The sequence below is a fragment of the Salvelinus fontinalis genome, chromosome 13, assembly GCF_029448725.1.
Source record: "Salvelinus fontinalis isolate EN_2023a chromosome 13, ASM2944872v1, whole genome shotgun sequence".
NCBI classification, from domain to species: domain Eukaryota; kingdom Metazoa; phylum Chordata; class Actinopteri; order Salmoniformes; family Salmonidae; genus Salvelinus; species Salvelinus fontinalis.
This window is the reverse complement of record NC_074677.1, coordinates 43,140,460-43,165,083: the sequence shown is the minus strand read 5'-3', so window position 1 is coordinate 43,165,083 and position 24,624 is coordinate 43,140,460. Positions and strand designations below refer to the sequence as shown.

General features: G+C 42.3%; 1 protein-coding gene across 1 annotated transcript in view; it reads right to left on the bottom strand.

The window, feature by feature from the left end:
* Nucleotides 1-24,624, bottom strand: part of adamts8a (ADAM metallopeptidase with thrombospondin type 1 motif, 8a) — a 33,997-nt gene that overhangs the window by 6,133 nt on the left and 3,240 nt on the right. Inside the window, exons 2-7 of the mRNA XM_055942938.1 lie at nt 7,464-7,703; nt 6,345-6,477; nt 5,891-6,058; nt 3,665-3,963; nt 733-919; nt 67-239 (exon numbers count right to left, since the gene is read on the bottom strand). Of these exons, the coding sequence (XP_055798913.1) occupies nt 67-239; nt 733-919; nt 3,665-3,963; nt 5,891-6,058; nt 6,345-6,477; nt 7,464-7,703 (1,200 nt within the window). The remainder of the gene's footprint in view (nt 1-66; nt 240-732; nt 920-3,664; nt 3,964-5,890; nt 6,059-6,344; nt 6,478-7,463; nt 7,704-24,624) is intronic.

The window sequence follows — 24,624 nt, the reverse complement described above, 5'->3', positions numbered from 1 at the left end:
CTGGTTATAATGACGTAATTTCAACCAGCTGGGAACTATTTCAAATTTGAGTCGAGTTATAGCTACCTTGGCCTCGAAGACTTTGAATTCATTGCTGCCCCTTGCCCTGCAGAACAGTTTGCACCTGTCCCGTGGTGAGACGCCGTTGTACTTGGGGATCCACTGCTTGATGTTCCCATGCATGTCCAGGTATCGGTCGCTGTTGTACTTCTCACACTGCTCATCTCTGAAGCTCTTGCCTGGGAAAACGACCGTGGCATATCATTATCAATCCTAGCTCTACTGATGACATTCCCAGCATGCCAAGGAAACTCTTATACTACCAATTAAACTGGCCTTGTATCTATACTGTATGTGATAATGCCAACTGTGTACATTTGAAAATGCTATCATTGCCATGCACCATATGGAAGATGTATTTGTGTTTATTAAGGATCCCCATTAGCTGCTGCCAAGGCGATATTAAGGCAGTTATATACAATTACAAATATTACATGACATTACATTTCATAACACTTTTCACAACACATTAAGTGTGTACCATCAGGCCACTACTTTACTACCTCATATCTACAATACAAAATCCATGTGTACGTGTGTGTAGAGTGCGTGTGTTCGCATGTGGATGTGTGTGTCTGTGCTTGGGTGCCCGCCCAATGTGATTGTTGAGGTGTGGATATATTGATCAGTTATTGATTTGGATATAGTGATTCATTGTTAGTGTTAATTTACCATGCTCATCTTGGCAGGCCTGTATGTGACAAGTCTGGTACTTGGCTCTCTGTCCCGCACAGTATGCTCCTCCGTTCTGTGGCTTGGGATCAGTGCATTCTCTCTGGGAAAACTCCACCCCTCCGCCACATGACCTGGAGCACGACCCCCAGGGGCCCCACACACCCCACCCTCCGTCCACAGGCTCCTACAAGATACAACCAGACAGATCAATCAGTAATTCAATCAATGAAATTGTGTTTAGAACCCTTCAACTGTTGTCACAAAGTTTACAGGCTTTGAGTGAACATGTGAAATGAAATGATTCACACTACAAAAAAAATTGAATCTCTATGCTCAGTAATGATATTCCCTACCCATGTCATTTGAAAACAATTACTACATGGCAGTCTTGACAAGAGTTTTTCTTTGCTTGCTTAGGTTTTTTTTTGTTTGGCATCTCTTGTGGCACATAGTGGCCTGGCCTGCAGTCTGCCACGCGTGTAACTGCCTCTTGTGCGTACTCACAGCTCCTGGCATGTGCTACTAAGACACAGCATTTCATTTCTCGGGGGCTTTTACGAGTTGGCTGCAACAACTCCTCTAACAGCCAGAGTGTCTGGAATCACAAGCTAGTCCCTTGGAATAGGCCTGGCTGTTTTTAAATATACTTACTTTTTAAAGGCCTGAACCAAATATACTAAGCCGGGCTCTCAGACTGACATTTGGGGGTCTGAATAAGACAGGGATTTATTATTTTCAGCTGCCACGCGACATGGCTGGTGCTGGGGCCGGGCATAGGGCCAGGGCCGGATGGGGGCACATGACAAAATGAGGCTACATTCTATTTCTGAAGATGAAGTATTGAAACAGACGGGAGCCAGAAACTGTCTCTCACCAAAACAGTGAAAATAAATAATACCTGTCATGGTCAAGTGTAGACGGTGAGAGAAACAGAGCGCAAGAGAGAGAAAGTCAGAAGAGAAAGACTACAAGAGAGAAATCCTGGAGGCTATGACATAAACACTACATACAAAAAGCAGAAGTAGATAGTAAATCGTTGAGGTAACCTATATAAACATCTTTTTTTCAGGCAGGTAAGAGGGTTCATAAATCACACAATCAGTTAGTGCCTCACAATCAGTTAGTGCCTGGAGAAGTTAGTGCCTCAGACACAATCATCCGATCCCTATGCAGAAGGATGGAGGATTTAGTGCCTCAGACACAATCATCCGATCCCTATGCAGGATGGAGGATTTAGCCAGTCACTCAGACAGAGCGAAAATCAGAATGGTTCAGAATACAGTTGAAGTCGGAAGTTTACATATACCTTAGCCTAATACATTTAAACTCAGTTTTTCACAATTCCTGACATTTAATCCTAGTAAAAATTCCCTGTGTTAGGTCAGTTAGGACCACCACTTTATTTTAATGATGTGAAATGTCAGAATATTAGTAGAGAGTGATTTATTTCAGCTTTTATTTCTTTCATCATATTCCCTGTGGGTCAGAAGTTTACATACACTCAATCAGTATTTGGTAGCATTGCCTTTAAATTGTTTAACTTGGGTCAAACGTTTCAGTTAGCCTTCCACAAGCTTCCCACAATAAGTTGGGTGAATTTTGGCCCATTCCTCCTGACAGTGCTGGTGTAACTGAGTCAGGTTTGTAGGTCTCCTTGCTTGCACACATTTTTTCAGTTCTGCCCACAAATTTTCTATGGGATTGAGGTCAGGGCTATGTGATGGCCACTCCAGTACCTTGACTTTGTTGTCCTTAAGCCCTTTTGTCACAACTTTGGAAGTATGCTTAGGGTCATTGTCTATTTGGAAGACCCATTTGCAACAAAGCTTTAACTTCCTGACTGATGTCTTGAGATGCTGCTTCAAAATATCCACATAATTTTCCATCCTTGTGATGCCTCGTGATGCCTCATCCTCGTGATGCCAAGTGCACCAGTCCCTCCTACAGCAATGCACCCCCTCAACATGATGCTGCCACCCCTGTGCTTCACGGTTGGGATGGTGTTCTTTGGCTTGCAAGCCTCCCAACTTTTTCCTCCAAACATAACGATGGTCATTATGGCCAAACAGTTCTATTTTTGTTTCATCAGACCAGAGGACATTTCTCCAAAAAGTACAATCTTTGTCCCCATGTGCAGTTGCAAACTGTAGTCTGGCTTTTTTATGGCGGTTTTGGAGCAGTGGCTTCTTCCTTGCTGAGCGGCCTTTCAGGTTATGTCGATATAGGACTGTTTTTACTGTGGATGTAGATACTTTTGTACCTGTTTCCTCCAGCATCTTCACAAGGTCTTTGCTGTTGTTCTGGGATTGATATGCACTTTTCGCAACAAGTACATTCATCTCTAGGAGACAGAACGCGTCTCCTTCCTGAGTGGTGTGACGGCTGCGTGGTCCCATGGTATTTATACATGCGTACTATTAATCGTACAGATGATGGTACCTTCAGGCATTTGGAACTTGATTCCAAAGGATAAACCAGACCTGTGGAGGTCTACAATTTTTTTTCTGAGGTCTTGGCTGATTTCTTTAGATTTTCCCATGATGTCAAGCAAAGAGGCACTGAGCTTGAATGTAGGCCTTGAAATACATCCACAGGTACACCTCCAATTGACTCAAATTATGTCAATTAGCCTATCAGAAGCTTCTAAAGCCCTGACATAATTTTCTGGAATTTTCCAAGCTGTTTAAAGGCACAGTCAACTTAGTGTATATAACTTCTGACCCACTGGAATTGTGATACAGTGAATTATAAGTGAAATAATCTGTCTGTAAACAATTGTTGAAAAAATGACTTGTGTCATGCACAAAGTAGATGTCCTAACCGACTTGCCAAAACTATAGTTTGTTAACAAGACATTTGTGGAGTGGTTGAAAATCGAGTTTTAATGACTCCAACCTAAGTGTATGTACTTCAACTGTACATATAGTACCTCTCTTTTCTGCTGATCAGTCACTGCAGCACAGACACCTCCCTGACAGGTGGTGTTGGTCCCAGCCCAGCAGAGCGTGCCATCAGCCCAGGGCAGGCTGCCGTTCCGGGTGGTGCAGTGTGGCTGGCCCTCCTCCCGGCACCACAGCTGGCTGCAAGTCTGGTCTTCTGGGGTGTCCGGACACAGGGTGAACTCCTCCCCGAAGGCCTGCTGGCACTGACGGTCCAGGTTGTAGGAGGCACCAGGGGGATCAACAGGGAGAGGGAGAGTCCGCTCTGGAGGATCCAACAGACAGTCACCTGGGAGAGAGGAACATAAAGCAGGCACAAATCAGTCAATCAAATTGATTTACTTGGCCCTTTCTAGATCAGCCGACAGTCACCTGGGAAAGAGACGCATTTTGTATTCATTGAGTCAGTTGAGAATAACTGATCGTATACAACGATGGTCTAGCTACATAAGCAAACAGGCACAGACACAACAGCAGGCGTGAACGTTCCAGTAAACTCAGGGGTGACCAAAGACCTGTACATACAGTACTGTATTATAGGTGTTAAGAAGACCTGGGGGGGCTAAAAAGCTCTGATGAAGGTGGGAACACACGTTCCTCTTCTATCAGTCACCAGGAAACGACAACTGCAACTGGGTGCCAGTCCGCCTGAAAGCACGTGAAATTTTGACTCTTCTGTTTATTTTTTTTGCAAACCTAAAACAGGTCTACAACAGGTTTAGCTTGAGGGGGCTATTTTCATAGCAGAATGAAATGGCCAAATACACAAAGATGTGTTTAACGGGAAGATACATTCTTTGCCTCTAAAGATTCTGTTGCCGGAAGGTAACACCATATCCAGTGGCTGAATCGGGTGATAGAAATGGTTGTAGATCATTGCCAAACATTACATTTAACTTTAGGCTTTTGAAGCAGCTTTTCTTCATGAACTCTTATGTAGAAAAATATACTTTAACTCTTGGCATTGATGTGCATGTCGGACAGAAGAGTTACTGCCTCTCTGCCCTGGTACAGTATGTTGCTTAATCCTATTTTGTTAGATCTTTTTAGTGGTATGGCCCCTTTAACAGAGGAGAATTCTGCAACATCAGTTCACTATATATCTGTGGCAAGGCCGGTAAAGACAACATGTGCTTGGCTACACTCATTTTCTCTTCTCTGTGAGGGAAAACAGTTGTTAAAGCTGGAATGTGTGACTCACCAGCAGATGAGTCAGAGAAACAGAGAGAGAGAGAGAGAGAGACAGAGAGACTATTTTATTACAATGTATATTGTGTATATTGTTGCTTTGGGAATATTGACGCAATGTTTTTTTCATTGCATTAAAGCAACTTGAATTTTTGAATTTGAGAGAGAAATCAAAGTGGAGACTGAAATATCGATGGGGGATTAAAACATTGACTGAGAAAAATGTATGCTATTTCGCAACACAAATATCTGCTTTGCCTTAGATTTGATATCTTCCATTCCAGGAGCAGGAACATCAATCTTGAGATGCCTTCTCCCAGCAATCTCAGGCATGTCTGCTGTGTGTGTGTGTGTGTCATCTGAATTATTACAGTGCTGTCTGTGTCTCTGCGCTGCCATGAGCAGACAGAAGTGAAGAGAAGAGCCTCACACTGCAAAGAGAGAAGAGCTTACTCTCCAAGGACTGTTAGTTTGGACACTCTCAGCAAAATTACAAATAGTGGTTTTCAGAGACCATAAATAGTGGTTGATGGAGCGAGTTTAGGCAGAATGGGCTTTTTAAAAAGAGAGAGGAATAAAATAAACTTGTGAAATGTTAGGGGTTCATATTATATAGGGATTTCTCCCCACTCTCTGAGTCCTAAATTACATAGCACACTCTCTGTGGTAGGTTTCTATTAACTGCATAATAACAGCCTATGGCCCTTTAGGACAAATGTCTCAAAACTGTTATTCAAACTTAATGCAACCGCAAACTGTTTTTACTCAGATTCAGTTTGTCTGGAATGCTACCTCATGACCAAAACCAAATGAAAGCTGGGAACCACATGTTAACCAATAAGAACAAACTGTCGATACAATTATGTTTCTGTGTAGTAAGTAGTGCATCGGGGGAATCATGATTCCAGCCAATACATCTGACTCAATACATCGACACTTGATACAGTGGTTAGAGAGAAGAGAATAGATTAAAAGAGTAGAGAAGAAAGCACTGGGATAAAAAGGTTTAAAAGGGTAAGTTATCCTACCGTATCCATTGTCGAAGAACTCTGTGACATAGCGGGCGCTACATGGCGACCATGGCAACGTCTCGTTGAGGCTAAAGAACACAGACGCCATCATGTGTGGCCCATCCAGGTGTCCGAACCATCTGATACAGTTATTAGAGTCGTCATGAGGCATGCTGAGTACATGACCTGAGGAGATAAAGAAGAAGGCGCCGCTGAGAGCCGACGCTTACATCATGTACTTTTCTAACTTTGCTCTCATTTAAGCTCGCCGGATGGTTCCGTGGTGAAAACAAGAGGCAAAAGCAGGACAACCATGACAAGTGACTTAGGAGAAGTACTGGACATCCATCCACATTGGCCTTTTACTAAAGTGTCATACCTTGTGAGATAGGAAACACACAAGCATGCCATTTGTTCCATAGTGTGTTACTGTAACATACCACGCTCGTATTTCTATTGCGTATTAACATACCTAGCTCGTGTGTCACGGTGTAGGCGGCCTGAAGACCGTTATCCTCTATCACAGAGCAGCTTCTCTTGGGGTCACACATGGTGCCCACGTCAGCCACCCCCAAGGTGTCACAGCTCCTCTGACCACAGATGTCCTGCATAGGGGGTACAGAGAGAGAGGGCATGAGGAGGGCAAGAGTAGTAGGCATCTCACAACTCATCTGCCCATAGATATCCTATATGGGGTAGAGGGAGAGGAGAGGAGAGGAGAGGAGAGGAGAGGAGAGGAGAGGAAAAGGGCTAGGGGAGTAGGGAGAGTAGGAAGAGGAGGGACACATTTCAGACACTGATATCCAGACATTGCTACGTTTGTTCCAGACAGAGGGGGTTTTCCCCCTAAAAGTGAAGCTCTTGCCAGCAAAACATATTTGTCAGTGTTTCCATCGTAAAATGAAGCAAATACATGGCAACCAGTAGATTTGGGGAGAAAGGAAATGTAACTGTGTGGTATCTAAAGCACACAGTGAAGGGGGATTCAGTATTAACAAAGCCATTTAAGCTCTAGTTTCAGTTACACTTACAGACAGGCATCCCCCAAATTATACCACAATCCAAAAGGGTACTTTGGAGACTGGAAGGGCAAAGGGGCATGTGCTCTGCACAACACAGGAGGTTGATGGCACCTTCATTTGGGAGAATGGGCTGGTGGTAATGGCTGGAGCGTAATAGGTGGAATGGCATCAAATACATCAAACATATGGTCTCCATGTGTTTGATGCCATTCCATTTGCGCCGTTCCGGCCATTATTATGAGCCGTTCTCCCCTCAGCAGCCTCCTGCGCTGCACAGGTGGAGCCCTATCTGTGCACGTGCCACCCTATCTGTGCACGTGCCTGCTTTTCACACTGAACAGAGCCAAACCAAGCTGCACCGAGCATGGCCTGGTTTTGCATCCACCATAGTTGCTGGAACCATACTGAAAAGGACAATGTTAAAATAAAACATTTGAGCTAGTACTGTGTGGTCAGCACAAGAGAGTAAAAGAGTAATAGGGTTCATCTCACCTGTCTGGTGAATTGGATAGTTGTGTCGTCGTGTGCTGGGTGATTGAGATGGAATGTCTAACGCTCTATGTTCTCACCTGTCTGGTGAATAAGATGGCCGTATCGTAGTGTTCCAGGTGCCTCTGGCTGGAGGGGTTGAAGAGCTGCTGCCAGTTACAGAAGTTCCTGAGGGCCATTCCTCCGTTGCTGGACACCTGGGGCCCTACATCTTCGTCCTCCACCACCAGCATCTTCACAACCACCAGGCTCACTGAGTTCTTCAGACTGGGGTGGCGGTAGACCCGCGCCGCCACTGCCATCAGAGTCAGCAGGTAGTGCTTTCGAGGGAAGAGAGAGATGTGCCTTGTAATATGGCCATTTAGTAGAACTGTCAGCATTGACAGTGACACGTATATTAACGGAAATGTGGCTCATGCGGGAATCGAACCCTGGTGTTGCCAGCACCATGTTTTAACCAAATGAGCGACTGGAAGCACATGTGGAAGCATGGGCAACAATGACCTGATACACTCAACAGTTCACTTTTAGCTAAAGGCAAAACGTTTTCTGCAATGACATGGTGACCAAGGCAACATGAACTCACCAACTCAATGCATGTACTGAATATGATGAACATACAGTACAAACCAAGCAAGCCAAAATTGATTCTGGTTCCCAGGACATTTGTTCGGTCACGGCTAATGTTCTCATAACACAAAAAACTGTCCAGTCGTGTTTATATAAAACATTCACCTGATGTTGCAAGAACGTTCCTAGAACACATTTAATCTGTTCTTTAAAAGGTTCCCAGAATGTTTCATTAGGTTGTGGGAAGAGGCCTTCGACTGCATGGCACTACAGAGGGTAGTGCGTATGGCCCCAGTACATCACTGGGGCCAAGCTTCCTGTCATCTAGGACCTCTATACCAGGCGGTGTCAGAGGAAGGCCCTAAAAATTGCCAAAGACTTCCTAGTCATAGACTGTTCTCTCTGCTACCGCATGGTACCGGAGCTTCTTAACAGATTCTACCCCCAAGCCATAAGACTCCTGAACAGCTAATCAAATGGCTACCCTTTTACGCTGCTGCTACTCTCTGTTTATTATCCATGCATAGTCACTTTACTTCTACCTACATGTACCTATTACCTCAATTACCTTGACAAACCTGTGTCCCCGCACATTGACTCATTGTACCGTACCCCCTGTAGATAGCCTCGCTACTGTTATTTTATTGTTGCTCTTTAATTATTTGTTATTTTCAATTTTTTCTTCTTTTTTTACTTCAGTTTATTTAGTAAATACTTTCTTCACACTTATTTTTCTTAAAACTGCATTGTTGGTTAAGGGCTTGTAAGTCAGCATTTCATTGTAAGGTTGTATTCGCCGCATGTGACAAATACAATTTGATTTGATTTGATTACACTACTTCTATTCGGTTGCAAAACACATTTGTTGGTGTTGCATGAACATTCTCACAACACATTTTATGTTCTTTAAAAATTCCTAAAATATCTATTTAGGTTGTAGGAACATTGTGTGGATATGACAGGAGATACTGTAGGTTCCCAAAACACAACAACTGTCCAGTTGTGCTGACATTTAGACAACGTTGGTATCAGGGTGTACAAAACATTCCTTTGATGTTGCAAGAATGTTGACAGAACAGACTTTCTGAGTTCTTTAAAAGGTTCCCAGAATATTTAATTAAGTTGTGGGAACAGTGTGGGTACATTATAAGAGATAACTTCTCAAAACAGAAAATATGCTCAGTTGTGAGGACATTCATACAACGTTTAAGTTACGTTGCACAGGACATTCCCTTTTTATGACGTTCATAGCACATTTGTTTTAGGTTTAATATAATATTCCTTTGATGTTCACATAATATACATTGTACCTTGTCTTTGAGGCTTAGGAAAATTATATTTAAGTTTGACCTAATATTAACAAAACATTCTCAGCATGCAAAGGTGTAGCTCCTTAAAGCATATTGGAAAACATTCCAACTATGCTTCTCTCCAGATGTAATGCCAAATTACATTTGAAGACTATATAGTATAACTACACTGCTCAAAAAAATAAAGGGAACACTTAAACAACACAATGTAACTCCAAGTCAATCACACTTCTGTGAAATAAAACTGTCCACTTAGGAAGCAACACTGATTGACAATAAATTTCACATGCTGTTGTGCAAATGGAATAGACAAAAGGTGGAAATTATAGGCAATTAGCAAGACACCCTCAATAAAGGAGTGATTCTGCAGGTGGTGACCACAGACCACTTCTCAGTTCCTATGCTTCCTGGCTGATGTTTTGGTCACTTTTGAATGCTGGCGGTGCTCTCACTCTAGTGGTAGCATGAGACGGAGTCTACAACCCACACAAGTGGCTCAGGTAGTGCAGCTCATCCAGGATGGCACATGAATGCGAGCTGTGGCAAGAAGGTTTGCTGTGTCTGTCAGCGTAGTGTCCAGAGCATGGAGGTGCTACCAGGAGACAGGCCAGTACATCAGGAGACGTGGAGGAGGCCGTAGGAGGGAAACAACCCAACCCCAGGAACGCTACCTCCGCCTTAGTGCAAGGAGGTGCACTGCCAGCGCCCTGCAAAATGACCTCCAGCGGGCCACAAATGTGCATGTGTCTGCTCAAACTGTCAGAAACAGACTCCATGAGGGTGGTATGAGGGCCCGACGTCCACAGGTGGGGGTTGTGCTTACAGCCCAACACCGTGCAGGACGTTTGGCATTTGCCAGAGAACACCAAGATTGGCAAATTCGCCACTGGCGCCCTGTGCTCTTCACAGATGAAAGCAGGTTCACACTGAGCACATGAGCACATGTGACAGACGTGACAGAGTCTGGAGACGCCGTGGAGAACGTTCTGCTACCTGCAACATCCTCCAGCATGACCGGTTTGGCGGTGGGTCAGTCATGGTGTGGGGTGGCATTTCTTTGTGAGGCCGCACAGCCTTCCATGTGCTCGCCAGAGGTAGCCTGACTGCCATTAGGTACCGAGATGAGATCCTCAGAGCCCTTGTGAGACCATATGCTGACACATGCACATTTGTGTCCTGCTGGAGGTCATTTTGCAGGGCTCTGGCAGTGCTCCTCCTGCTCAAAGGCGGAGGTAGCGGTCCTGCTGCTGTGTTGTTGCCCTCCTATCACTAGTCACTTTATATAATGTTTACATACTCTACATTCCTCATCTCATATGTATATACTGTATTCTATACCATCAACTGCATCTTGCCTATGCCGCACGGCCATCGCTCATCCATATATTTGTATGTACATATTCTTATTCATTCCTTTACACTTGTGTGTATAAGGTAGTTGTTGTGAAATTGTTAGATTACTTGTTAGATATTACTGCATGGTCAGAACTAGAAGCACAAGCATTTCATTACACTCGCATTAACATGTGTATGTGACCAATCAAATTTGATGATATAGACATGCATGGCTTTTTAATTGAATTCACAGGACATTTGAACAGTATTTAATCATACAAACACAACTATCTGTATCACTCTTCATATGCTGACAAACTGCACATGTGGGGTTTGAACTTTCAATGTTTGGTTTTCCAACCAGATAATTAACCATCTGAGCCTTGTGGCTTTGTTCAGCCAAATATGGTCAATCAGGACACAGAACACATAAAAATATACCCATCCTCTTCATATGCTGTGTACTTGTAATTTAAAATTGATTAAATTGAGCTTTTTTGTCACTGGCCTACACACAATAACTTGTAATGTCAAAATGAGATGTTTTTTTAAACATTTTTACAAATTAATTGAAAATGAAAAGCTGAAATGTATTGAGTCAATAAGTATTCAACCCCTTTGTTATGGCAAGCCTAAATAAGTTAGGGAGTAAAAATTTGCTCACCCAGTCACATATATTGCCCGGACTCACTCTGTGTGCAATAATAGTGTTCAACATGATTTTTTAATGACTGCCTCATCTCAGTACACCCACACATGTTTTATTTATTTATCCATTATTTTACCAGGTAAGTTGACTCAGAACACATTCTCATTTACAGCAACAACCTGGGGAATAGTTACAGGGGAGAGGAGGAGGGATGAATGAGCCAATTGAAAACTGGGGATTATTAGGTGACCATGATGGTTTGAGGGCCAGATTGGGAATTTAGCCAGGACACCGGGGTTAACACCCCTACTCTTACAATAAGTGCCATGGGATCTTTAATGACCTCAGAGAGTCAGGACACCTGTTTAACATCCCATCCAAAAGACAGTACCCTACACTGCCCTGGGGCATTGTTTAGACCAGAGGAAAGAGTGCCTCCTACTTGCCCTCCAACACCACTTCCAGCAGAATCTGGTCTCCCATCCAGGGACTGACCAGGACCAACCCTGTATAGCTTCAGAAGCAAGCCAGCAGTGGTATGCATGGTGGTATGCTGCTGATATGCATACAGTTATCTGTAAGGTCCTTCAGTGATGCAGTGAATTTCAAACAGAGATTCAACCACGAAGACCAGGGAGGTTTTCCAATGCCTCGCAAATGTTATGTTATGTTTGGGGCAAATTGAGTACAACACGTTACTGACTAGCCTTCTCCATATTTTCAACCATAGTGGTGGCTGCAATATGTTATGGGTATTCTTGTAATCGTTAAAGACTGGGGAGTTTTTCAGGATAAAAAATAAATGGATAAGCACAGGCAAAATCCTAGAGGAAAACCTGGTTCAGTCTGCTTTTACACACTGAGAGATGAATTCCCCTTTCAGCAGGACAATAACCTAAAACACAAGACCAAATCTACACTGGAGTTGCTTACCAAGAAGACAGTGAATGTTCTTGAATGGCCGAGTTACAGTTTTGACTTAAATCTACTTAAAAATCTATGGCAAGACCTGTAAATGGTTGCTTAGCAATGATCACCAACCAATTTGACACAGCTTGAAGAATTCTGACTAATGGGCAAATTTTGCACAATTCTGGTGTGGAAAGCTCTTAGAGACTTACCCAGAAAGACTCATAGCTGTAATCGCTGCCAAAGGTGCTTCTACAAAGTATTTTCTCAGGGGTGTGAATACTTATATAAATGAGATATTTCTGTATCTCATTTTCAATACATTTGCAAAATTTTCTAAAACAATGTATTAACTTTGTCATTTTGGAGTATTGTGTGTAAATGAGTGAGAAAAAAAGGCTGTTACACAACAAATGTTGAACAAGTCAAGGGGTAGGAATACAGAATAATGTGGTTTCTGAAGGCACTGTATGAAGTGTAAAAAAAAACATTTTTATTTTTATGATGAAATGCTTTTCAAATTTCCAATGAATCAAATTCTATGCAGATTTTTTACATAGGAAGTGTAAAAAAAAATCTGGTTGTGTTTGTATGATTAAATGTTCAAATTCAAATGTCCTATGAATGAAATTATATACAGATTGTCAACATATGAAGTGTTAAAAATATGGATGTGCTTGTATGATTAAATGCTGTTCAAATGTCCTATGAATTAAATAAGAATGTCCTGTGTCTCTACAGTGCATTCGGAAAGTTTTCAGACCCCTTGACTTTTTCCACATTTTCTTACGTTACAGCCTTATTATAAAATAGATTTAATAGTTTTTTTCCCTTCATCAATCTACACACAATACCCCATAATGACAAAGCAACATTTTTGCAAATGTATTAAAAATAAAAACTGAAATATGACATTTACATAAGTATTCAGACCCTTTACTCAGTACTTTGAGAGTTCAAAGAGATCAATCTTGGTTTAATCAGACCAGAGGATCTTGTTTAGAGGATCTTGTTTCTCATGGTCTGAGAGTCTATAGGTGCCTTTTGGCAAACTCCAAGCGGGCTATCATGTGCCTTTTACTGAGGAGTGGCTTCCGTCTGGCCACTCTACCATAAGGACCTGATTGGTGGAGCGCTATAGAGCTGGTTGTCCTTCTGGAAGGTTCTCCCATCTCCACAGAGGAACTCTGGAGCTCTTTCAGAATGACCATCAGGTTCTTGGTCACCTCCCTGACCAAAGCCCTTCTCCCCGATTGCTCAGTTTGACCGTGCGGCCAGCTCTAGGCAGTCTTGGTGGTTCTAAAATTCCTCTATTTGAGAATGATGGAGGCCACGGTTTTCTTGGGGACCTTCAATGATGTACATATTTTTTGGTACCCTTCCCCAGAGCTGTGCCTCGACACAATCCTCAATCGAAGCTCTACAGACAATTCCTTTGACCTCATGGCTTGGTTTTTGCTCTGACATGCATTGTCAACAGTGGGACCTTATATAGACAGTTGGGTGCCTTTCCAAAATATGTCCAATCAATTGAATTTACCACAGGTGGACTCCAATCAAGTTTTAGGAATATCTCAAGGATGACCAATGTAAACAGGATGCACCTGAGCTCAATTTTGAGTCTCATAGCAAAGGGTCTGAATACTTATGTAAATCAGGTATTTCTGTTTTTTATTTGCAAAAATGTCTATAAACCTGTTTTCGCTTTGTCATTATGGGGTACTGTGCGTAGATTAATGAGGAAAAACGTAACGTAACAAAATGTGGAAAAAGTCAAGGGGTCTGAATACTTTCCGAATGCACTGTTTCTCAAATACAGTCCTCAAATGTGAATTGCCATTAAATCCGGAGAGAAAGATAATGTGGATGGATTCCAATCTGCTTTCCTATGCTTTAATTTGCATGCTAAGTATGTTGTGGTAATATTAGGTCAAACGTAAATACACCATTTTCGAAATGCTCTTGAATGTTGTGAAGACCTCCAAGACAAGGTAAAATGTATATTGAGTGAACATCAATATTATGTTAAGTTTAAAAGACATATGCTATGAACTTCATAAAAACTAACATTTCATTCTTACAACATTAAGGGAATGTCCTGTGCAACCTAACCTTAAACATTGTATGAATGTCATCACAACTGAGCATATTTTGTATTTCGGTAAACTATCGTAATTTACCCACACTGTTCCCACAACCTAATTACATGTTCTTGGAACCTTTAAAGGACTCAGAAACACTGTTTTGTCAACATTCTTGCAACATCAAAGGAATGTTTTGTACACGCTGATACAAACGTTATCTGAATGTCAGCACAACTGGACAGTTGTCCCAACAATGTTCCCACAACCTAATGAAATTTGTGGGAATCAGCAGATGGAAAATGTGTTGTGGGAACGTTCTTGTAACATCAGGTGAATGTTTTTTTGCACCCTAAAAGAAACATTGTGCAATGATCTGCACGCTGGACAGTGTTGGTGTTTTGGGAACATATATTTTGTCCCCATAATGTTCCCACCAGACTCTTCCCACAAGCTAATGAAACATTCTGGGAACCTTTAAAGAACAGATTAAATGTGTTATAGGAACATTCTTGCAACATCAGGCAAATGTTTTATACAAACATACAAACTTTTGGGGAATGTTCTGTGGTGGTTGTTACAGATGTTATGCACAGCATTTTAGTGAATGTTAGGAGAATATTCCAAGGATATTTAATATAAAACATTTATGATAAATACATCGATTTTATCAAAACAATTCTCTGAATGTTTTTGGTATGTTATATTCTTAGTGTTCGATAAATCCCTAACTAGAATTGAATGTGCATCTGTTATGGGAATGTTCCCGGGTTTGCTGGGAAGGCACTATCAATTGTGCACCACCTAGTTGATGTCAATAAACATTGAATCCTGGATTCATTTCACTGCTTAATTAATTGCAAAGAGATCTGACAACACACGCTCTGCAGCCAGTCAGAGAAGGGACCCAAATCCGTAAGCCAATTGTAATCAAATGTTTGAACATGTGTGTTTTTCTTTCCATCAATAAAATGGGTGGAAGGACCACAAAAAAACAAACTCCTCTTGGCTTCCTCTCATTCCCAGATGGTTTAAACTCAAACACAAGACTCTGTGCCAACATTTTTATTTGCCGTTTCAGATAGACACAGACTTAGTCAGATTGTATAACATCACACGGTATATTAAGACCAGAATGTCTCTATCTTTTCTGAGGTTATTAGGTATTGACAGAGATATATAGTGAGCTCCAAGAGTATTGGGACAGTGACACATTTGGTTTATTTTGCCTCTGTACTCCAGTACTTTGGTTTTGAAATCATAAAATGACTATGAGTGCAGACTGTCAGCTTTAATTTGAGGATATTTTCATCCACATCGGGGGAACTATTAGAAATTACAACACTTTTTGTACATAGTCCCCCCATTTTAGGGGACCAAAAGTTTTCGGTCAAATTCACTTACATTACTGTTCAAAAGTTTGGGGTCACTTAGAAATGTCCTTGTTTTTGAAAGAAAAGCTATTTTTTGTCCATTAAAACAACATCAAATTGATCTGAAATACAGTGTAGACATTGTTAATGTTGTAAATGACTATTGTAGCTGGAAATGGCAGATTTTTTATGCAATATCTACATAGGCGTACAGAGTCCCATTATCAGCAACCATCACTCCTGTGTTCCAATGGCACGTTGTGTAAGCTAATCCAAGTTTATAATTTTAAAAGGCTAATTGATCATTAGAAAACCCTTTTGCAATTATGTTAGCACAGCTGAAAACTGTTGTTCTGATTAAAGAAGCAATAAAACTGGCCTTCTTTAGACTAGTTGTATATCTGGAGCCACAGAATTTGTGGGTTCGATTACAGGCTCAAAATGGCCAGAAACAAATAACTTTCTTCTGAAACTCGTCAGTCTATTCTCATTCTGAGAAATGAAGGCTATTCCATGCGAGAAATTGGTTGAGAGCTTCAAGTTCCTTGGTGTCCACATCACCAACAAACTAACAAGGTCCAAGCACACCAACACAGTCGTGAAGAGGGCACGACAAAACCTATTCTCCCTCAGGAGATTGAAAAGATTTGGCATGGGTCCTCAGATCCTCAAAATGTTCTACTGCTGCACCATCGAGAGCATCCTGACAGGTTGCATCACTGCTTGGTATGGCAACTGCTCAGCCTCTGACCACAAGGCACTACAGAGGGTAGTGCGTACGGTCCAGTACACCACCGGGGCCAAGCTTCCCGCCATCCAGGACCTCTATACAAGGCGGTGTCAGAGGAAAGCCCTAAAAATTGTCAAAGACTCCAGCCACCCTAGTCATAGACTGTTCTCTCTGCTACTGCACACAAAGCGGTACCGGAGCGCCAAGTCTAGGTCCAAGAGGCTTCTAAACAGATTCTACCCACAAGACTCCTGAACATGTAATCAAATGGCTACCCAGACTATTTGCATTGCCCCCCCCCCCCCCACACCCCTTTTATGCTTCCGCTACACTCTTATTATCTATGCATAGTCACTTTAATAAATCTACCTACATGTACATATTACCTCAATTACCTCGACTAACCGGTGCCCCCGCACATTGATACATTGACTCTGAAACTGTACCCCCTGTATATAGCCCCACTATTGTTATTTACTGCTACTCTTTAATTATTTGTTTTTCTTATCTCTTACTTTTGTTTTTTGGGGGGTATTTTCTTAAAACGAAATAGTTGGTTAAGGGCTTGTAAGTAAGCATTTCACTATAAGGTGAACCTGTTGTACCTGTTGTATTCGGCGCATGTGACAAATCCAATTTGATTTGATTTAATCCTGTGGTTAAAATTTCACCCTCATAACAACACTTTTTCAAATCCAATGTGTTTTCCACGTAGATTCCACATCACAATACATTGGCAAATTACGTTGAAAGAACGTTGATTCAACCAGTTTGTGCCCAGTGGGGAACTTGACCCAAGCCAAAATACCAATTAAAATCCCTAACATGTTGAAATGCTCTTTAAATTATTGATAGAGGGGATGCTTTTGTGGACTTGCAGACTAGTTAGGCCTACTGTAGACCCACTAGAAAGTAAACGCACATTTGTCCCCCGGCTTGGCATGATATTGAATAACTCATTTTGATCATTGAATTTGCGGGAATATTTAGTCTTACTTTCAATATAGCCACATGGCCATAGGGGAGTTTTTCAAGAGAATTGGCTTTCCCGATAAGCACTGTGCTGTGCCTGTCATGGTTGTGAGAATGTGGGATGATATTGGAATTGCACAGCCTCACATGAGTCATGGCTGCCCAACCTGGTCTCAGAGCATTTCGTTTTATTCTGTACGTAAACCCACAAGGTAAAATGTTGTATTAACATGTGATTACAATTGATATATTATGGTACATTACGAATTGCAATTCATACAATATGTTACGAATTACAATTTGTAATGTACAGTACCAGTCAAAAGTTTGGACACACCTACTCATTCCTGGGTTTTTCTTTGTTTTTACTATTTTCTACATTGTAGAATAGTAGTGAAGACATAAAAATATATTTTATTTATTTTTATTTAACCTTTATTTAACTAGGCGAATCAGCTAAGAACAAATTCTTATTTACAATGACGGCCTACCAAAAGGCCTCCTGCGGGGCTGGAATTATTCTATATTTTTTTTAAATATAGAATAAAACACACATCACGACAGGAGACACCACAACACTACATCAAGAGAAAGGCTTAAGACACCTCATAGCATGGCAGCAACACAACATGACAACAACATGGTAGCAACACAACATGGCATCGGCAACAACATGGTAGCAGCACACAACATGGTACAAACATTATTGGGCAAAGACAACAGCACAAAGGGCAAGGAGGTGGAGACAACACTACCTCAAGCAAAACAGACACAATTGTCAGTACATGTCCGTGATTGATTATTTGAATGAAAAGAGGAAGATAAACTGTTCAGTTTGAGTGTTTGTTGCAGCTCGTTCCAGTCTCTAGCTGCAGCCAACTGAAAAGAGGAGCAACCCAGAGATGTGTGTGCTTTTGGGACCTTTAACATAATGTGGCTGGGAGAAAAAGGTGTTGTATGTGGAGGATGAGGGCTGCAGTAGATATCTCAGATAGGGGGGAGTGAGGCCTAAGAGGGTTTCATAAATAAGCATCAACCAATGGGTCTTGCGACAGGTATACAGAGATGACCCGTTTACAAAGGAGTATAGAGGGCAGTGATGTGTCCTATAAGAAGTATTAGTGGCAAATCTGATGGCCAAATGGTTAAGAACCTCTAGCCACTCGAGAGCACCCTTACCTGCCAATCTATAAATTGCGCCTCCGTAATCTAGCATGGGTAGGATGGTATAAGACTGTATCATCTGCATATAAATGGAGGAGAGAGCTTCCTACTGCCTGAGCTATGTTGTTGATGTGTATTGAGAAGAGCGTGGGGCCTAGGATTGAGCCTTGGGGTACTCCCTTGGTGACAGGGAGTGGTTGAGACAGCAGATTTTTTGACTTAATACACTGCACTCCTTGAGAGAGGTAGTTAGCAAACCAGGTCAAAGACCCCTCAGAGACATCAATACTCCTTAGCCGGCCCACAAGAATGGAATGGTCTACCGTATTTGGGGCGGCAGGTAGCCTAGTGGTTAGAGCGTTGGACTAGTAACCGAAAGGTTGCAAGATCGAATCCCTGAGCTGACAAGGTAAACATCTGTCGCTCTGCCCCTGAACAAGGCAGTTAACCCACTGTTCCTAGGCCGTCATTGAAAATAAGAAAAAAATAATAATAATCAATAGCTTTGGCCAAGTCAATAAAAAAAGAAGCACAACATTGCTTAGAATCAAGGGCAATGGTGACATAATTTAGCACCTTTAAAGTTGCAGTGACACATCCATAACCTGAGCGGAAACCAACTGGGACTAGATACTATGACATCAAGAAAGCCAGTCAGTTGATTATTGACAAGTTTTTCCAACACGTTTGATAAACAGGGAAAAATAGAAATTGGCCTATAACAGTCAGGATCAGGTTGATCTCCCCCTTTAAATAAAGGACGCACCGTGGCTGCCTTCCCAGAGAGGAGAGTTTAAGAAGCTCCTTTAGCACCTCGGACTCAGTGACCACCTACAGGGAGAAGCGTTGTAGCAGGGCAGGGGAAAACATTAGAAGGGGTGGGTGATGAGGAAATGTTGGAAGGGGAAGGAGGCGTGGCTGAATCCAAATAGGAATCCTAACTTAATGAAGTGGTGATTATAGAGATCAGCCATGTGCTCCTTGTCAGTAACAACCACATCATCAACATGAAGGGACATGGGCACCTGTGAGACGGAGGGTTTATCCTCCAGGTCTTTAACCGTTTTTTAGAACATATTGGGGTTAGACCCACATAGAGAGAACTGCTCCTTAAAGTAACTAACTTGGCCTTCCAGATAGCCTGAGTGCACTTATTTCTCATTTGCCTGAACGAGAGCCAGTCAGCCTGAGTATGCGTGTGCCTTGCGCCAAATGGAATTCTTGAGTTGGAGTAACTCTGCCAGATCACGGTCGAACCAGGGGCTGAACCTGTTTTAATTCTCATTTTACTTTATGGGGGTGTGTTTGTTAACAATACCACTGAAAATATAAAAAATGAAGGTCCAAGTCTTCGACATAGGGGATCAAGCTGATTCTATACCAATTTACAGAGGCCAGGTCTGAAAGTGTGAACCACTGCATTTAATCATGGCATGGTGACTGGGAATATGGCCGAATACAAACAGTGCAGTTATTCCCGCCATAAGGCAATCAAACAGGCAAAACGTCAGTATAGAGACAAAGTGGAGTCGCAATTCAACGGCTCAGACACGAGACGTACGTGGCAGAGTCTACAGACAATCACAGACCACATAAGGAAGACCAGCCATGTTGCAGACATCGACATCTTGCTTTCGGACAAGCTAAACACCTTCTTTGCCCGCTTTGAGGATAACCCAGTGCCAACGACGCGGGCCAAGGACTGTGGCCGATGTGAGTAAGATGTTTAAGCATGTTAACCCTTGCAAGGCTGCCCAGATGGCATCCCTAGCTGCATCCTCAGACCAGCTTTCTGGAGTGTTTACGGACATATTCAATCTCTCCCTATCCCAGTCTGCTGTCCCCACAAACTTCAAAATGGCCACCATTGTACCTGTACCCAAGAAAGCAAAGGTAACTGAGCTAAATGAGTATCGTCTTGTAGCACTCACTTCTGTCATCATGAAGTGCTTTGAGAGACGAGTCAAGGATCATATCACCTCTACCTTACCCGACACCATAGACTCACTTCCATTTGCTTACCGCCCCAATATATCCACAGATGATGCAATAGCCATCGCACTGCACACTGTCCTATCCCATCTGGACAAGAGGAATACCTATGGAAGAATGCTGTTCAGTGAATATGGCTCAGCATTCAACACCATAGTACCCTCCAAGCTCATCATTAAGCTTGAGGCCTTGGGTCTGAACCCCGCCCTGTGCAAATGGGTCCTAGACTTCCAGACGGGCCGCCCCCAGGTGGTGAAGGTAGGAAACAACACCTCCACTTCACTGATCTTCAACACTGGGGCCCCACAAGGGTGCATGCTCAGCCCCTTCCTGTACTCCCTGTTTACCCATGACTGCATGGTCACGCACGCCTCCAACTCAATCATCAAGTTTTCAGATGACACAACAGTAGTAGGCTTGATTACCAGCAGTGACGAGACAGCCTACAGGGAGGAGGTGAGGGCCCTGGGAATGTGGTGCCAGGAAAGTAACCTCTCACTCAACGTCAAAAAAACTAAGGAGCTGATCGTGGACTTCAGGAAACAGCAGAGGGAGCACCCCCCTATCCACATCGACTGGACCTCAGTGGAGAAGGTGAAAAGCTGCGAGTTCCTCGGCGTAAACATCACGAACAAACTGAAATGGTCCACCCACACAGACAGTGTGGTGAAGAAGGTGCAACAGCGCCTCTTCAACCTCAGGAGGCTGAAGAAATTTGGCTTGGCACCTAAAACACTCACAAACTTTTACAGATGCACAATTGAGAGCATGCTGTCATGCTGTATCACCGCCTGGTACAGCAACTGCACCGCCCACAACCACAGGGCTCTCCAGAGGGTGGTGCGGTATGCCCAATGCATCACCGGGGGCAAACTACCAGCCCTCCAGGACACCTACAGCACCCGATGTCACAGGAAGGCCAAAAAGATTATCAAGGACAACAACCACCCGGGCCACTACCTGTTCACCCCGCTATCATCCAGAAGGCGAGGCCAGTGCAGGTTCAGCAAGGCTGGGACCGAGAGACTGAAAAACAGCTTCTATCTCAAGGCCATCAGACTGTTAAATAGCCATCACTAGGACATTAGAGACTGCTGCCTATGTATATAGACTTGAAATCACTGGCCACTTCAATAATGGAACACTAGTCACTTAAATAATGTTTACATATTTTGTATGACTCATCTCATATGTACAGTATATACTGTATTCTATTGTATCTTAGTCTATGCCACTCTGACATTGCTCGTCCATATATTTATATATTCTTAATTCCATTCCTTTACTTAGATTTGTGTGTATTTTGGGTATTTTTGTGAAATTGTTAGATATTACTTGTTAAATATTACTGCACTGTTGGAGCTTAAACACAAGCATTTCGCTAAACACGCATATGTGACCAATACAATTGTATTTGATTTGATTGTATTTGATTGGAAGGCTTGCTAATTAAAGTTTTTTAGCAAGCGTCTATGACAAATCAGGACAGGTCGTTTCACTGAGCAGCCATTATGAACACAGGCTGTAAAACAATGATCGATAAGGTCATTACAGAAAACACCAGACTGATACCTATCAGGATTATTTGTGATGATAACATCAAGGAATGTAGCCTTTTCTGGGTGTTTGGAGACATACCTTGTGGAATTGGTAATAATCTAAGAAAGAGTTAGGGAGTGCCATTGCTTTAGGACTTGGTCAGGTGGTTTAAGCATCTGCCAGTTTAGGTCACCTAGCAGGACAAATTCAGACATAGGGTATTTAGGGTACAGGCCAGTGCTGATGGTGGACAATAACACCCAGCAACAGTCAACAAAGAGCTATTTGAAAGTTTAATGCTTAGAACCAGAAAATCTAATTGTTTGGGGACAGACTTGGTGGAGACAACCGAGCACTGAAGGTGTTCCTTGTTAAAGATTGCTACTCCACCAGCTTTGGAAGATCTGTCTTACCAAAAAAGGTTATGACCAGAAAGGTTAACATCAGTGTTTAAAACACTCTTTCTTAGCCACGTCGCAGTAATGACCAATACATCTGGATTGGAGCTGTGAACCCACACTTTCAATTGATCAATTTTAGGCAATAAGCTTCTAGGGTTAACGCGTAGAAAACCCAGGCTTTCACGAGAGCAGAAATCAGTGAAGCAGATATCAGAGCAGATATCAAGTCTGAATTGCGGCTAGCAACAGTAGATGGTCCAGGGTAGATGGTCCAGTAATACAATCAGGGTACGGCAGAGGATAGAGAGAGCTCTGCAGTGTTGATTTATGACATGTGAATATGCATTAAATGGCAACAAGATCATATCGTACAGCAATTTCATCAGGTAACATGAATACAAAGCCAGCAAGAGGTGGTTAGAATAGGATGGGAGGCCAAGAGTCTGTATAACCAATAGAGAGTCAGAGTCCCGAGTGTGGAAACAAACATAGTCTGTCCTACTATGAAATACGAAATAACACATATGGAATCATGCAGTAACCAAAAAAGTGTTAAACAAATCCAAATATATTTGATATTTGATATTTTTCAAAGTAGCCGCCTTGATGACAGCTTTGCACACTCTTGGCATTCTCTCAACCAGCTTCATGAGGTAGTCACCTGGAATGCATTTCAATTAACAGGTGTTCCTTGTTAAAAGTTCATTTGTGGAATTGTTTTCCTTCTTAATGCGTTTGAGCCAATCAGTTGTGTTGTGGCAGGGTAGCAGTGGTATACAGAAGATAGCCCTGTTTGGTAAAAGACCAAGTCTATATTATGGCAAGAATGGCTCAAATAAGCAAATAGAAACGACAGTCCATCATTACTTTAACCGCCACATGAAAGAATGACCCATGGTTACCTCTAATGCAGAGGATAAGTTCATTAGAGTTACTAGCCTCAGAAATTGCTGCCCAACGAAATGCTTCACAGACTTCAAGTAACAGACACATCTGAACATCAACTGTTCAGAGGAGACGGAGTGAATCAGGCCTTCATGGTCAATTTGCTGCAAAGAAACCACTACTAAAGAACACCAATAATAAGAAGAGATCTGCTTGGACCAAGAAACACGAGCAATGGACATTAGACCAGTGGAAATCTGTCCATTGGTCTGATGAGTCCAAATTTGAGATTTTTGGTTCCAACCGCCATGTCTTTGTGAGACACAGAGTAGGTGAACGGATGATCTCTGCATTTGTGGTTCCCACCGTGAAGCATTGAGGAGGAGGTGTGATGGTGTGGGGGTGCTTTGCAGGTGACACTGTCAGTGATGTATTTCGAATTCAAGGCACACTTAACCAGCACGGCTACCACAGCATTCTGCATTAATACACCATCCCATCTAGTTTGCGCTTAGTGGTACTATCATTTGTATTTCAACAGGACAATGACTCAACACACCTCCAGGCTTTGTAAGGGGTATTTGACAAAGAAGGAGAGTGATGGAGTGCTGCATCAGATAACCTGACCTCCACAATCACCCAAGCTTAACTCAATTGAGATGGTTTGGGACGAGTTGGACTGAAGAGTGAAGGAAAAGCAGCCAACAAGTGCTCAGCATATACTTCAAGAGTATGAGAAAAGTATTCCAGGTGAAGCTGTTTGAGAGAATGCCAAGTGTCCAAAGTTGTCATCAACGCAAAGGGTGGATACTTTGAAAAATCTCAAATATATTTGATTTGTTTAACAATTTTTTTGCTTACTGCATGATTCCATATGTGTTATTTCATAGTTTTGATGTCTTCCCTATTATTCTAAAATGTAGATTTTTTTTTTAATAAATAAAAACCCTGGAATGAGTAGGTGTGTCCAAACCTTTGACTTTCACTGTATGTGCAATTTGTAAAATATGTTACGTATTTGCAAAATGTACAATATGTTACGAATTCCAATTTTTTGTTGCTAACGTTAGGTAGGTGGCTAGGTGGCTAATGCTAATGTTAGCCAGATGGCTAACAGTTAGGAGTTAGGTTAAAGGGTTAAGGTTAGGGGTAGCTAAAAGGGTTAAGGTTGAGGAAGGGTTAGCTAACATGCTAAGTGGTTCCAAACTACCTAAAAAGTAGTAAGTAGTTGCAAAGTTGCTAAAATACTAAAGTTATCCATGAACAAAGATTGCTAGACATTTGCATTATATGCCCACCCATCCACCCTCCTTTTGTTTTTGCCTTAATAA